Source organism: Bombina bombina, chromosome 5 (assembly GCF_027579735.1).
Source record: "Bombina bombina isolate aBomBom1 chromosome 5, aBomBom1.pri, whole genome shotgun sequence".
Taxonomy (NCBI): Eukaryota; Metazoa; Chordata; class Amphibia; order Anura; family Bombinatoridae; genus Bombina; species Bombina bombina.
In genome coordinates, this window is record NC_069503.1 from 1,078,585,184 (window position 1) to 1,078,601,584 (window position 16,401).

At 38.0% G+C, this 16,401-nt stretch overlaps 1 protein-coding gene across 1 annotated transcript in view; it reads right to left on the reverse strand.

Moving 5' to 3' along the window:
• The window catches only part of ADCY8 (adenylate cyclase 8), a 937,503-nt gene that overhangs the window by 93,165 nt on the left and 827,937 nt on the right, over positions 1-16,401 (reverse strand). Inside the window, exon 16 of the mRNA XM_053715945.1 lies at positions 9,256-9,414. Coding sequence (XP_053571920.1) covers positions 9,256-9,414 — 159 coding nt within the window. The remainder of the gene's footprint in view (positions 1-9,255; positions 9,415-16,401) is intronic.

Below are 16,401 nucleotides of genomic sequence, written 5' to 3' on the forward strand. Positions count from 1 at the left end.
GGTGTCCCTTGAATTCCTATTGGCTGATTTGAGCCTTCAAATTCAAATCAGCCAATCGGATGAAAGCTACTGAAATCCTATTGGCTGTTCAAATCAGCCAATAGGATAAGAGCTACTGCAATTCTATTGGCTGATTTGAACAGCCAATAGGATTTCAGTAGCTCTCATCCGATTGGCTGATTTGAATTTGAAGGCTCAAATCAGCCAATAGGAATTCAAGAGACGCCATTTTTAATCGCGTACTTTGAATTCTTATTCAGTGTACGGCGGAGATCGTATGAAGAGGATCCTCCATGCTCCATGGCTCAGCAGTCGCCGGTCTTCAGTTCCAGAGTCGCCGGTCTTCAGTTCCACAGTCACCGGTCTTCAGTTCCAGCATCGCCAGTCTTCAACTCCGCCCTCCGCTCCGCACCGGCTGGTTCCTGGAAGAAAGAAGAGGTCACCGCTTGGAAGAAGACTTCACCGTCTGGAACAAGACCTTCTCTGCTGAACTTCAGGACAGGTGAGGACCACTTGGGGGTTAGACTTAGGGTTTTTTAAGGGTTTTTTGGGGGGATTTTGTGCAAAAGAGCTGATTATCTTGGGGCAATGCCCTGCAAAAAGTCCTTTTAAGGGCTACTGTTAGTTAATTAGATTAGGGGGTGTTTTTATTTTGGGGGGCTTTTTTATTTTCATAGGTCTTAGCTGTAATTTATTTAAAATTTTGTAATTTTATTTTTTATTTCCTGTAATCTTAGTTTTTTTTATTTTCTGTAATTCTTGCTTAAAGGGACAGTCTACTCCTGAATTTTGATTAGACTGCCCCTTTAACTTATACTTAGTTTATTTGTATTTTAGAAGTAGTGTAAATTTTTTTTATATTTAATGGTAACTTTAGTATTTTGTAAATTAGCTAATGTTAGTTTATTTGGGAGGGGGTTAGGTTAGGGGAGGTTAGGTTAGGGGGGGTTAGGTTAGGGGTTAGGCTTATTGCGTTGTGGGCTATGGTGGTTTAGAGGTTAATACTTGATTAGGTTTATTGCGTTGTGGGCTATGGCGGTTTAGGGGTTAATACTTGATTAGGTTTATTGCGTTGTGGGCTATGGTGGTTTAGGGGTTAATAGACTTTATTAGTTATTGCGATGGGGGATTGCGGTTGACAGGTAGATAGACATTGAGCATGCGTTAGGTGTCAGTTTATTTTTGCAGGCATTTTCAGGAGTTACGGTGCTCCCATACTCAGCACAAGGCCTGCTACGGCTGCCTTTTATGGCGAGGTAAAAATGGAGTAAGATTTCTCCATTTTTGCCACACAAGGCCTTGCGCTGGATATTGGATACCGATTTACGACGCGGTCCCATGTTAGCCTATGGGAGTAATAATTTGTGAGCGACGGGTGAAATTTACGCAAGTAACTTGTATGCTACGCCGTATATGTAATACCAAAATCGTGTAAAATCTGGTGGCGGAGGATTTTGCGGCGACGCAGCATATGTAATGGAGGCCCAGGTTTCTAATTGAACACATGGGTAAGCCAATGACAATCTCAGTATATAGGCAGCCACCAATCAGCAGCTAGAACCTGGGCAGTAATAATTTATACAGAGACAACAATAAAAACCACACCATAAAGAGACGTAGAAGGAAGAAATATACAGGTATACCTCGACTTACGACAGGTTTATGTTCCAATGGATCTTTTGTAAGTTGGTTTGGTCGTAAGTTGAAATTGCATATAAAATGATGAATAACTGCAAATTAGTGTTAATGTACTAAAGCTGTAGAGTTCTGCGGTGGTTTCAGTAATGGTGGCTCTGTGCAATATTACTGTACAGCACATCTACTGTAGAGCAGAATATACTGTATCTACTTAAAACTAAACACAAAAAAACACAAACAGAACTACTGTAATATTTTTTTTAATATTTATTTTGGAACACAGCACAGTAACTACTGTAATAACATTTATTATTTTTGAATACTGTACCTTACACTAACTACATGTACTGTAATAACTATTTTAATACAGTACACCAACTACTATAATAACTTATTTTGGAATATAGTACAGTAACTAATGTAATAACTTCTTTTTTTTGGAATACAGTTCTGTAAACTATAAACAATATCTTTTTCTTCTATAAAGGTAAGACGAGTCCACGGATTCATCCATTATTTGTGGGATATCATCCTTCCCTACAGGAAGTGGCAAAGAGCACCACAGCAGAACTGTCTATATAGCTCCTCCCTTAGCTCCACCCCTCAGTCATTCTCTTTGCCTACTCGAAGTACTAGGAAGGGTAAAGTGAAAGAGGTGATAAAATATTAGTTTTTCATTTCAAGCAAGAGTTTGTTATTTTAAATGGTACCAGTTTGTACGATTTACTCTCAGGCAGCAGATGGGTGAAGACTGCTGCCTGGAGGATGATGATCTTAGCATTTGTAACTAAGGTCCATTGCTGTTACCACAGAGGCTGAGGAGTAGAGGAAACTTCAGTGTGAGGAACGGTTTCATGCTATGCAGCAATGAGGTATGTTCAGTCATATTTTGTCTGGAGAGACTGTGTATTTCAGAAAGGCTGACATTATACCCAGGAGGGTAAGGGTAAGCAGTAATCCTAGAGCTAAAAGAAGGGCATTACTTAGCTTGTATATGGGGCCAATTACATATATGGTTGACAGTGAATGGCAAATGTTTGTGAGCAAACACTTTTTTTTTAAGGGAGTGCTTTAACGTTTTTTGTGGGCAATAAACGTTTTTGGCAACTTTTTTAGGGCACACATGTCTTAATTTTCAGGTCTTAGAACTCACATGGCTAGTTATAACTGCTCTGGTGCAGTTCTTTAAGGCTGAGGAAACATCGAGTGAGATGGGCGGGGCCTATTTTCACGCCTCAGATGCGCAGTTAGTTTTGTCAGCAAGCAGCAAGCTCTAACTTCTGAGGGCCCTGGTGTATGTTTTGGGCCAAATCGAAGCTTTTACCCCACACTTTCGATCCCTGAGGGCAGGTAGGGCCACAGCAGGGCTGTGGCAAGGTGCTAAGGTTTTTATTTTCCGGATATGGGCCTATTTTCGATCCGGTTTGGAAATTAAGGGGTTAATTGTTAACAAAAATTGTGGTGCAATCTTAACTACCTATAGTTAAGATTGCACCACAACATTTTGAGAAATTTGGTGCATGTTTAGGCTGTTTTGCAGAACGTGTATGCTTTTTTTCTCTTAAAGGCGCAGTACCGTTTTTTAAAGGGATATTCCAGCCAAAATTGGAAACCACATGGGTGCATTCCAGCATTGAACAGAAGCATTTTTGTAATATACATGTATTAGCTAAAATGCTTCTAATAAAAGCTATAGCTGTTACAAAAGAGTATTTAAGTATGCACCATGCACCAACATTTTAAACACAGCACTTGCTCAGAGAGCCTAAGGTGCATGTACCATCTGGTAATGACTCAATTTTTTAATTGCTGACATGATACAAGCCCCACTGATGATCTGAGCAGCTGCAATATTTAAAATGTAGATGCAGTGACAATATCCAGCTATGCTTCACGTGCACGTGGATAGAAAAATGTTAACACTAAAACAGTGATAACTTTTACTAGAAGCATTTTTGCTAATACATGTATATTGCAAATATGTTTCTATTCAAAGATGTAATTAATCTATGTGCATTTATATTTTGACCGGAATGTCCCTTTAAGATTGTTATTTTTTTCACTAAATAAAGTGTTTTCATGCTTGTTTGTGGTCATTACTAGCCTGTTCAACATGTCTGACATTGAGGAAAGTCATTGTTCAATATGTTTAGAAGCCATTGTGGAACCTCCACTTAGAATGTGTCCCTCATGCACTGAAAGGTCTATAAATTGTAAAGAACATATTTTAGCTACTAAAAGTATGTCGCAGGATGATTCTCAGTCAGAAGAGAATCAGGTTATGCCATCTAATTCTCCCCAAGTGTCACAACCGTTAACGCCCGCACAAGCGACGCCAAATCTATGAGGTGTTAGAAAAAAAAAGGCAAGCAAAGGATTTTAACATAGAGATTACATACATATTTATACATGTCTAAATGTGTAAACATATGTGTGCATATATATATATATATGTATGTGTGTGTGTGTATATGTATTTACAGACCTATATACACATATAAACAGATAAATACATATGTATACATATATAGACATATGCAAGTGCATTGGAGCCCTTTGCAGTTAAGTAGCTGAAAACATGAAAAATCATATTTTATAAAGTGTTTATGTATTTACAGTAAATATTTCACATTCCAATGTTCTTCACATAGGGGAATATGTTCTAAGTATTTCTAAATAGAGAAAATACTTTGTTCCCGAAACGTCACTGTAAAATTATTACTTTATTGAAAAGACCAGAGAGTGCAAGTTTTTTGTTTGCATCTACATGTGTATATATATACATATAATCATCTATATACATAGGTATACATATATAATAGGTATAGATATTTATTTTACCTAATAAACAATATATATATATATATTATATATATTATATATATTATATATATATATATATATATATATATAAATATGTATTTATGAATAAATAGAACACATTCTGCTGTGAAGAACATTTGATGTTGGGTTAGTGCACTTGAGAAGACGCAATCGTTTGCGTGAGATTAAAGGGTGTTTTTTTCCCACTTTTTGTGCTCTATTGAAGTCTATGAAGGAATACGTTAATGAGGTTGGAATATTCGAAGTTCAGATTTTTTGCGTATGCCGGGTTAGCGTGAGAGCAAAAACCATTTACTTCAACTTACACTCACTACCAGTCGCACGCAAAAAGCTTACTGCTAGCAGAGTTAAAGGGCTAGCGGGAGAGCAAACTACCAATCCACTTGTAATCTAGCCCCCTGTGGGCTCCATTTAACAATCTGTGGACGGAGCTTGGGAGCCCTTTTGGAGCAGGCAACCACAAGTTGCTACTGAACAACCAACTTCAGTTAATAAAAAAGTTATTCCCACTTCTGCACTACTTATTGTGGTAATTCAAGTGTATTGCAACAATTCTTCAAATCAAAACGGAAATACACTTAAGAGCATTTACATTTTGACTGGAATAGTTCATCTATCTGTGTGTATATATACAGTACATACATACACAAACACACACACAATTCCCTTTTTGAATGAACAGCTGGCATGTGGAGGTAATCAACTCGCATACATTATTTTAACAATACTGAAAACACACTATACCACCAATATGAAATACCCTATTACACAGAACAGCAATTTTTTTAACAACCTATCTGTGCTTAATCTGATGACCATATCCATTTTGTTCTGTTTTTTTTTTTGTTATATTGGTATTGATTTTCATCAAAATCTCAGTTGAACATGCTTAGCCATATTTTTTTCTTATTTCTTTCATCTGAATTCATCTTGCTTTGTCCCGACAATATTGTATTGTATATAATGAAAGAACTGGAATCTTTATTTTAACAATGAAAAGTCTTTATCTGCTTACGGTAGAGTGTTCATGCCTCTCATACTTATGGTACTATTACTCTTATATTTTTATAATAATCAATGTATTTTAAGAGCTGGTTTAAAGTCTCTTATTATTTATGTCCATTTTGTGGTTTTCGATTTATTTTAAAAAGTCTTGCTATAGTGTATGCTTGCCATATGACTGCAATGTCTTCGCTAAAAGTATCTCTCAGCCAGATTACGAGTTTTGCGTTATGAGTGGCTCACTAATAACTTGCAAGTTATTTCCACCGCTCACCTTTAATAGCGCTGCTATTACAGGTTTGCAAAAAAAAAACGGCGTTTGTGGGCAATATGGCATAGTTGATCTTCATACCGCACACAAATACCAGTGCTGCTTTGAGCTGCTTTGACATTCTCGTGCACGATTTCCCCATAGACATAACCTGCAATGACGGATCGTAAAGCTCCATAACGCAGCCCCATTGATGTCTATGGGGAAATAAAAAGTTATGTTTAAACCTAACACACTAACATAATCCCCATGTCTAAACACCCCTAATCTGCCGCCCCGACATCGCCGACACCTACATTACACTTATTAACCACTGATCTGCCGCCCCCAATGTCGCTGCCACCTACATAAATTTATTAACCCCTAATCTGCCGCCCCCAATGTCGCCGCCACTATACTAACATTATTAATCCCTAAACCTCTGGCCTCCAACATCACTAACACTAAATAAATATATTAACCCCTAAACCTAACCCTAATTCTAACCCTAACGTAACTCTAACCCTAACACTCCTAACTTTAACATAATTAAAATAAATCTAAATAAAACCTACTATTAATAACTAAATAATTCCTATTTAAAACTAAATACTTACCTGTAAAATAAACCCTAAGCTAGCTACAATATAACTAATAGTTACATTGTATCTAGCTTAGGGTTTATTTTTATTTCACAGGCACGTTTGTATTTATTTTAACTAGGTAGAAAAGTTATTAAATAGTTATTAACTATTTACTAGCTACCTAGGTAAAATAAATACAAATTTACCTGTAAAATAAAACCTAACCTGAGTTACACTAACACCTATACAAATACATGGATTTCCAGCCTCCAGGGAATAATTTAAAATACCTTTATTTCTTTTTCACAGGGTCCATAAAGCAATACGACAATGTTTCAAACCACACACTGGTTCTTAGTCATGTTAAAGGGACAGTCTAGGCCAAAATAAACTTTAATGATTCAGATAGGGCATGTAATTTTAAACAATTTTCCAATTTACTTTTATCACCAATTTTGCTTTGTTCTCTTGGTATTCTTAGTTGAAAGCTTAACCTAGGAGGTTCATATGCTAATTTCTTAGACCTTGAAGGCCACCTCTTTCAGATTGCATTTTAACAGTTTTTCACCACTAGAGGGTGTTAGTTCACGTATTTCATATAGATAACACTGTGCTCGTGCACGAGAAGTTATCTGGGAGCTGGCACTGATTGGCTAGACTGCAAGTCTTTCAAAAGAACTGAAAAAAGGGGCAGTTTGCAGAGGCTTAGATACAAGATAATCACATAGGTTAAAAGTATATTAATATAACTGTGTTGGTTATGCAAAACTGGGAAATGGGTAATAAAGGGATTATCTATCTTTTAAAACAATAAAAATTCTGGTGTAGACTGTCCCTTTAAATAAAATTAAATAAATTAAATTAAAAAAAAATACATTTATCTAAATTGCAAAAAATAATAAACACTAAATTACACAAAATAAAAAAAGAAATGATCAAAAATATAAACAAATTACTCCTTATGTAATAGCTCTATCAAAATAAAAAAGCCCCACCAAATTATAAAATCCCTAGCCTACACTAAACTGCCACTAGCCCTTAAAAGGGCCTTTTGCGGGGCATTGCCCCAAAGAAATCAGCTCTTTTACCTGTAAAAAAAAAAAATACAAACAACCCCCAAACAGTAAAACCCACCACCCACACAACCAACCCCCCAAATAAAATCCTATCTAAATAAACGTAAGCTTCTTATTGCCCTGCAAAGGGCATTTGGATAGGCATTGACCTTAAAAGGGCATTTAGCAATTTTACGTTGCCCAGCTGAAGAGTTGTATTATTTAGAAATGATGCAAATTAGGGAGGTGGTGGGCGGGGAGAAGTATAAAAATAAAAAACTTAGATGGCAATGATGTCACTATCTAACTATTTAAGCTACAAGCAAAGATTGTATATTCCTTGCCTTTAGCAACTCAGACAGGAACCCATTGCATTTTGTAAACTGCTCACGATTTATGTTTGAAAGTTATGTGATATTGTTTGTCATCTGCAAAAAATAAAAACTTTTTTTAAAAAAAAAGTATATAAATATATATCTCTATGCCTCTTGTCATTGGTTCACCCAATGTGTTCAGTTAGCTTGCAACATTGCATTGTTGATTCTTCAACAAAGAATAATAAGAGAATGAATCAAATGTTATAATAAAAGTAAATTGGAAAGCTGTTAAAGAAAAACTTGCCAAAAATACCAGAGAAATGTCATTGTTATTATTATTATTATTATTAGACTGTATTTATAAAGTATCAAAAAATTCTGCAGTGACGTCCATGGGTGGAATTTGATACAGTACTTGTAAAAGACAAGACAACATGTGACAAACAAATACATGAGGAGTTTAGTGCCCTATTCCTGTGGGAATTTACAATCTAGAAGGGTAGGAGGGTAAGAAACAGGAGGTGAGGACTGTAAGGGTGAGAATGAACAGAGTTAGATGAGGGCAATTATTAGGAAGGTGGAATTAATGTATTACTGAGTTGGGTGGTAGGCTTTCCTGAACAAGAATGTATTTAAAGAGAGTTTAGAGAAAGCAGATTAGGGGAAAGTCTAACAGCATGAGGAACTGCATTCCAGTGGGTTGGTGCTGCACAAGAGAAGTCCTGCAGTCTAGCATGGGAAAAGGTGATGATAGATGGAAGCTGAGAGGTCAAGTAAGATACATATGGAGTAGAAGCTTTTTGCAGAAAGTAGATCATTCGTGAAGTCAGATATTGAACAGAGGTAGTAAAATATCAGGTCAATAGAGTGTCCATCGAAGTGACTAGGGAATAGGGTGGATTGTGAGAGACCCTAAGGGGCAGATGGGTTGTCAATGGAGATGTTGTATTAGAGTGGGTATATTTGGAAAGTGAAAGTGAGTCAGCCAGGCTGCAAAGTTGTCAAGGAATTTAGAGTGGTGGCAGCTACTGATCTTTTAAATCGAAATATCAAAACTATATATATATATATATATATATATATATATATATATATAAGCACTCTCACCAAACTGATCAGGCGTTACGCTAGTTAAATATACTATTTGTTTTACAAAACCAGAGAGTGCTTATTTCTTGCTAGTGTATCTATCTGAATCACCAAATAAATAATTTCGATTTCATGTCCCTTTAAAGTTAAACAAATTAGTAATAAAGCACTTTTATACTATTAAAAATTAGCAAAATCAATAACTCAACAAACACAGATTCCCACTGTATTGATAATGCCCTATACAAATATCTTAAAAAGATATAAACATATATCTCTATGGTTTTAAACTTAGGTTAAATGCATTAATATTTTTTTTTAATGGGTGTTCCTGTGATTAAAACCACTTTCACTTGTGGATGCAAAATCCCAATCTAAATAATATATTAACATGTTAAATTGCTCCTTTTACATATGCATGATAGAAAATATGTGTTTTTAATGTATCTTTATTATATCCAAAATAAAACACATACTTCATTATCGCGGTCCTTCTCCAGAAAATGTCGAGCAACGTGACTTGGTAAAATGTTTCTGAGCATATTTTCATTGTGTTCTCTTAAATCTTTCATTTCATTGATTTCTTCTTTGGCTTGCACGCGCCATAAAAAATCAAGCCTTGCTGTGTATTCCAGCTGAATAAAAAAATAAATAATATTTACATTATTATGAAAAGTCAAATCACAATAAAATCCAAACTTAAAAAAATCCAACACAGTTCTAAAATAATCGCACAGTTTCATCATGAATTTGACTCCATCAGTAGAATGAAGAACTCAATCTTTATCATTTAATTCTAAGGATAATTAATGACATAAAGATCAATTATAAAGCAAAAACATAATTTATGCTTACCTGATAAATTTATTTCTCTTGTAGTGTATCCAGTCCACGGATCATCCATTACTTATGGGATATTAACTCCTCCCCAACAGGAAGTGCAAGAGGATTCACCCAGCAGAGCTGCTATATAGCTCCTCCCCTAACTGCCATTACCAGTCATTCGACCGAAAACATGCAGAGAAAGGAAAACCATAGGGTACAGGGGTGACTGTAGTTTAATGGAAAAATTACCTGCCTTAAAGTGACAGGGCGGGCCGTGGACTGGATACACTACAAGAGAAATAAATTTATCAGGTAAGCATAAATTATGTTTTCTCTTGTTAAGTGTATCCAGTCCACGGATCATCCATTACTTATGGGATACCAATACCAAAGCTAAAGTACACGGATGACGGGAGGGACAGGCAGGCTCTTTATACGGAAGGAACCACTGCCTGAAGAACCTTTCTCCCAAAAACAGCCTCCGAAGAAGCAAAAGTGTCAAATTTGTAAAATTTGGAAAAAAGTATGAAGAGAAGACCAAGTTGCAGCCTTGCAAATCTGTTCAACAGAAGCCTCATTCTTAAAGGCCCAAGTGGAAGCCACAGCTCTAGTAGAATGTGCTGTAATTCTTTCAGGAGGCTGCTGTCCAGCAGTCTCATAGGCTAACCGTATTATGCTACGAAGCCAAAAGGAGAGAGAGGTAGCCGAAGCTTTTTGACCTCTCCTCTGACCAGAATAAACGACAAACAGGGAAGACGTTTGTCGAAAATCCTTAGTTGCCTGTAGATAAAATTTCAGGGCACGGACTACATCTAGATTGTGTAGCAGACGTTCCTTTTTCGAAGAAGGATTAGGACACAAAGATGTAACCACAATCTCTTGATTGATATTCCTGTTAGTGACCACCTTAGGTAGGAACCCAGGTTTAGTACGCAGAACTACCTTGTCTGAATGAAAAATCAGATAAGGAGAATCACAATGTAAGGCAGATAACTCAGAGACTCTTCGAGCCGAGGAAATCGCCATTAAAAACAGAACTTTCCAAGATAACAACTTGATATCAATGGAATGAAGGGGTTCAAACGGAACCCCCTGTAAAACATTAAGAACTAAGTTCAAACTCCATGGTGGAGCAACAGTTTTAAACACAGGCTTGATCCTAGCTAAAGCCTGACAAAAAGCTTGAACGTCCGGAACTTCTGACAGACGTTTGTGTAAAAGAATGGACAGAGCTGAAATCTGTCCCTTTAAGGAACTAGCGGATAAACCCTTTTCTAAACCTTCTTGTAGAAAAGACAATATCCTCGGAATCCTAACCTTACTCCATGAGTAACTCTTGGATTCGCACCAATATAAGTATTTGCGCCATATCTTATGGTAAATCTTTCTGGTAACAGGCTTCCTAGCCTGTATTAAGGTATCAATAACTGACTCAGAAAAACCACGTTTTGATAAAATCAAGCGTTCAATTTCCAAGCAGTCAGCTTCAGAGAAATTAGATTTTGATGTTTGAAGGGACCCTGGATCAGAAGGTCCTGTTTCAGAGGTAGCGACCAAGGTGGACAGGATGACATGTCCACTAGATCTGCATACCAAGTCCTGCGTGGCCATGCAGGCGCTATTAGAATCACTGATGCTCTCTCCTGTTTGATTCTGGCAATCAATCGAGGAAGCATCGGGAAGGGTGGAAACACATAAGCCATCCCGAAGGTCCAAGGTGCTGTCAAAGCATCTATCAGAACTGCTCCCGGATCCCTGGATCTGGACCCGTAACGAGGAAGCTTGGCGTTCTGTAGAGACGCCATGAGATCTATCTCTGGTTTGCCCCAACGTCGAAGTATTTGGGCAAAGACCTCCGGATGAAGTTCCCACTCCCCCAGATGAAAAGTCTGACGACTTAAGAAATCCGCCTCCCAGTTCTCCACTCCCGGGATGTGGATTGCTGACAGGTGGCAAGAGTGAGACTCTGCCCAGCGAATTATCTTTGATACTTCCATCATTGCTAGGGAGCTTCTTGTCCCTCCCTGATGGTTGATGTAAGCTACAGTCGTGATGTTGTCCGACTGAAACCTGATGAACCCCCGAGTTGTTAACTGGGGCCAAGCCAGAAGGGCATTGAGAACTGCTCTCAATTCCAGAATGTTTATTGGTAGGAGACTCTCCTCCTGATTCCATTGTCCCTGAGCCTTCAGAGAATTCCAGACAGCGCCCCAACCTAGTAGGCTGGCGTCTGTTGTTACAATTGTCCAGTCCGGCCTGCTGAATGGCATCCCCCTGGACAGATGTGGCCGAGAAAGCCACCATAGAAGAGAATTTCTGGTCTCTTGATCCAGATTCAGAGTAGGGGACAAGTCTGAGTAATCCCCATTCCACTGACTTAGCATGCACAATTGCAGCGGTCTGAGATGTAGACGTGCAAAGGGTACTATGTCCATTGCTGCTACCATTAAGCCGATCACCTCCATGCATTGAGCTACTGACGGGTGTTGAATGGAATGAAGGACACGGCATGCATTTTGAAGCTTTGTTAACCTGTCTTCTGTCAGGTAAATCTTCATTTCTACAGAATCTATAAGAGTCCCCAAGAAGGGAACTCTTGTGAGTGGAAAGAGAGAACTCTTCTTTTCGTTCACCTTCCATCCATGCGACCTTAGAAATGCCAGTACTAACTCTGTATGAGACTTGGCAGTTTGAAAGCTTGAAGCTTGTATCAGAATGTCGTCTAGGTACGGAGCTACCGCAATTCCTCGCGGTCTTAGTACCGCCAGAAGAGCACCCAGAACCTTTGTGAAGATTCTCGGAGCCGTAGCCAATCCGAATGGAAGAGCTACAAACTGGTAATGCCTGTCTAGAAAGGCAAACCTTAGATACCGGTAATGATCTTTGTGAATCGGTATGTGAAGGTAAGCATCCTTTAAATCCACTGTGGTCATGTACTGACCCTTTTGGATCATGGGTAAAATTGTCCGAATAGTTTCCATTTTGAACGATGGAACTCTTAGGAATTTGTTTAGGATCTTTAAATCCAAGATTGGCCTGAAAGTTCCCTCTTTTTTGGGAACCACAAACAGATTTGAGTAAAACCCTTGTCCTTGTTCCGACCGCGGAACCGGATGGATCACTCCCATTAATAAAAGATCTTGTACGCAGCGTAGAAACGGCTCTTTCTTTATTTGGTTTGTTGACAACCTTGACAGATGAAATCTCCCTCTTGGGGGAGAGAATTTGAAGTCTAGAAGGTATCCCTGAGATATGATCTCTAACGCCCAGGGATCCTGGACATCTCTTGCCCAAGCCTGGGCGAAGAGAGAAAGTCTGCCCCCCACTAGATCCGTTCCCGGATCGGGGGCCCTCGATTCATGCTGTCTTAGGGGCAGCAGCAGGTTTCCTGGCCTGCTTGCCCTTGTTCCAGGACTGGTTAGGTCTCCAGCCTTGTCTGTAGCGAGCAACAGCTCCTTCCTGTTTTGGTGCAGAGGAAGTTGATGCTGCTCCTGCTTTGAAATTATGAAAGGAACGAAAATTAGACTGTCTAGCCTTAGGTTTGGCTCTGTCTTGAGGCAGGGCATGGCCTTTACCTCCTGTAATTTCAGCGATAATTTCTTTCAACCCGGGCCCGAATAAGGTCTGCCCTTTGAAAGGTATATTAAGCAATTTAGATTTAGAAGTAACGTCAGCTGACCAGGATTTTAGCCACAGTGCTCTGCGTGCCTGAATGGCGAATCCGGAATTCTTAGCCGTAAGTTTAGTTAAATGTACTACGGCATCTGAAATAAATGAGTTAGCTAACTTAAGGGCTTTAAGCTTGTGTGTAATCTCATCTAATGGAGCTGATTCAAGTGTCTCTTCCAGAGACTCAAACCAAAATGCTGCTGCAGCCGTGACAGGCGCAATGCATGCAAGAGGTTGCAATATAAAACCTTGTTGAACAAACATTTTCTTAAGGTAACCCTCTAACTTTTTATCCATTGGATCTGAAAAGGCACAGCTATCCTCCACCGGGATAGTGGTACGCTTAGCTAAAGTAGAAACTGCTCCCTCCACCTTAGGGACCGTTTGCCATAAGTCCCGTGTGGTGGCGTCTATTGGAAACATCTTTCTAAATATCGGAGGGGGTGAGAACGGCACACCGGGTCTATCCCACTCCTTAGTAACAATTTCAGTAAGTCTCTTAGGTATAGGAAAAACGTCAGTACTCGCCGGTACCGCAAAATATTTATCCAACCTACACATTTTCTCTGGTATTGCAACTGTGTTACAATCATTCAGAGCCGCTAACACCTCCCCTAGTAATACACGGAGGTTTTCCAGCTTAAATTTAAAATTTGAAATATCTGAATCCAGTTTGTTTGGATCAGAACCGTCACCCGCAGAATGAAGCTCTCCGTCCTCATGTTCTGCAAATTGTGACGCAGTGTCTGACATGGCCCTAATATTATCAGCGCACTCTGTTCTAACCCCAGAGTGATCACGCTTACCTCTTAGTTCTGGTAATTTAGCCAAAACTTCAGTCATAACAGTAGCCATATCCTGTAATGTGATTTGTAATGGCCGCCCAGATGTACTCGGCGCTACAATATCACGCACCTCCCGAGCGGGAGATGCAGGTACTGACACGTGAGGCGAGTTAGTCGGCATCACTCTCCCCTCGTTGTTTGGTGAAATATGTTCAATTTGTACAGATTGACTTTTATTTAAAGTAGCATCAATACAGTTAGTACATAAATTTCTATTGGGCTCCACTTTGGCTTTAGCACATATAGCACAGATATCTTCCTCTGAATCAGACATGTTTAACACACTAGCAAATAAACTAGCAACTTGGAAATACTTTTCAAGTAATTTACTATAATATGAAAACGTACTGTGCCTATAAGAAGCACAGAAAAAGTTATGACAGTTGAAAATTAATAAACTGAAAAGTTATAGCATCAAATCTTTGTAAAAAACACAATTTTAGCAAAGGATTGCTCCCATTAGCAAAGGATAACTAACCCTGATAGCAGAAAAAAAAAAAAAAATACAGAAATAAACGTTTTTTTATCACAGTCAACTACAATCTCACAGCTCTGCTGTGAGTGATTACCTCCCTCAAAACAAGTTTTGAAGACCCCTGAGTTCTGTAGAGATGAACCGGATCATGCAGGGAAGACAATAAACTTCTGACTGAATTTTTTGATGCGTAGCAAAAGCACCAAAAAAGGCCCCTCCCCCTCACACATAACAGTGAGAGAGATCAGTAAACTGTCATAAATTAAATAAAACGACTGCCAAGTGGAAAAAAATAGTGCCCAAAACATTTTTTCACCCAGTACCTCAGAAAATTAAACGATTTTACATGCCAGCAAAAAACGTTTAACATTAATAAATTTAGTGTTATTAAAAAGCCTGTTGCTAGTCCCTGCAAATTAGGCTAAAGCTTTATGCATACAGTATAATTCCAGTGAAGTGCCATTCCCCAGAATACTGAAGTGTAAAATATACATACATGACAGCCTGATACCAGTTGCTGCTACTGCATTTAAGGCTGAGTTTACATTATATCGGTATGGCAGAATTTTCTCATCAATTCCATTGTCAGAAAATAATAAGTTGCTACATACCTCTTTGCAGATTAATCTGCCCGCTGTCCCCTGATCTGAAGTTTACCTCTCCTCAGATGGCCGAGAAACAGCAATATGATCTTAACTACTCCGGCTAAAATCATAGAAAAACTCAGGTAGATTCTTCTTCAAATTCTACCAGAGAAGGAATAACACACTCCGGTGCTATTATAAAATAACAAACTTTTGATTGAAGGTATGAAACTAAGTATAATCACCACAGTCCTCTCACACATCCTATCTATTCGTTGGGTGCAAGAGAATGACTGGTAATGGCAGTTAGGGGAGGAGCTATATAGCAGCTCTGCTGGGTGAATCCTCTTGCACTTCCTGTTGGGGAGGAGTTAATATCCCATAAGTAATGGATGATCCGTGGACTGGATACACTTAACAAGAGAAAACAGAATTAAAAACATCAAAGAAAACTTGTCAGATAAAATAAAAATACCTAAATCTAAATACGTTTTTTTACAATGCATTTTTATGAAAGTTAATGAATATATTACAAAGAAATATAGAAACGTTTTAAACAATTCCCTTTTGTGATCCATTTAAAACTAATCATAATAATATAATAATGTTCATAATTAAAATATTGTATTTTTTTAATTAACTGAAAGTTTGCTTCTAAATCTGTTATTTTATTGAATACAATATATATTGGTTCTGAGCGCTGCTTTTTTAATATTGGGGAGTGTGTCTGTCAAAATGAGAGGGTGTTTATTAACACAAGAGCTAGAGGCAAAATGATAAACAGGAAGAGACCCTGAAGAATTTATGTTACATTTTTTTATTGCTGTAGAAATGTGTAGCTTGAGAATAAAATAACAGATGACACGAGATCCAGAAGCTATTTTATGGCCATTTCAGAATTATGCAAAAATATGTTGGATATCTGTGTTTTCTGAAACAAAAATCCAGAAAAAATAAAAATTATATATATATATATATACAGTGGGGCAAAAAAGTATTTAGTCAGCGACCAATTGTGCAAGTTCTCCCACTTAAGAAGATGAGAGAGGCCTGTAATTTTCATCATAGGTATACCTCAATTATGAGAGACAAAATGTGGAAACAAATCCAGACAATCACATTGTCTGATTTGGAAAGAATTTATTTGCAAATTATGGTGGAAAATAAGTATTTGGTCAATATCAAAAGTTCATCTCAATACTTTGTTATATATCCTTTGTTGGC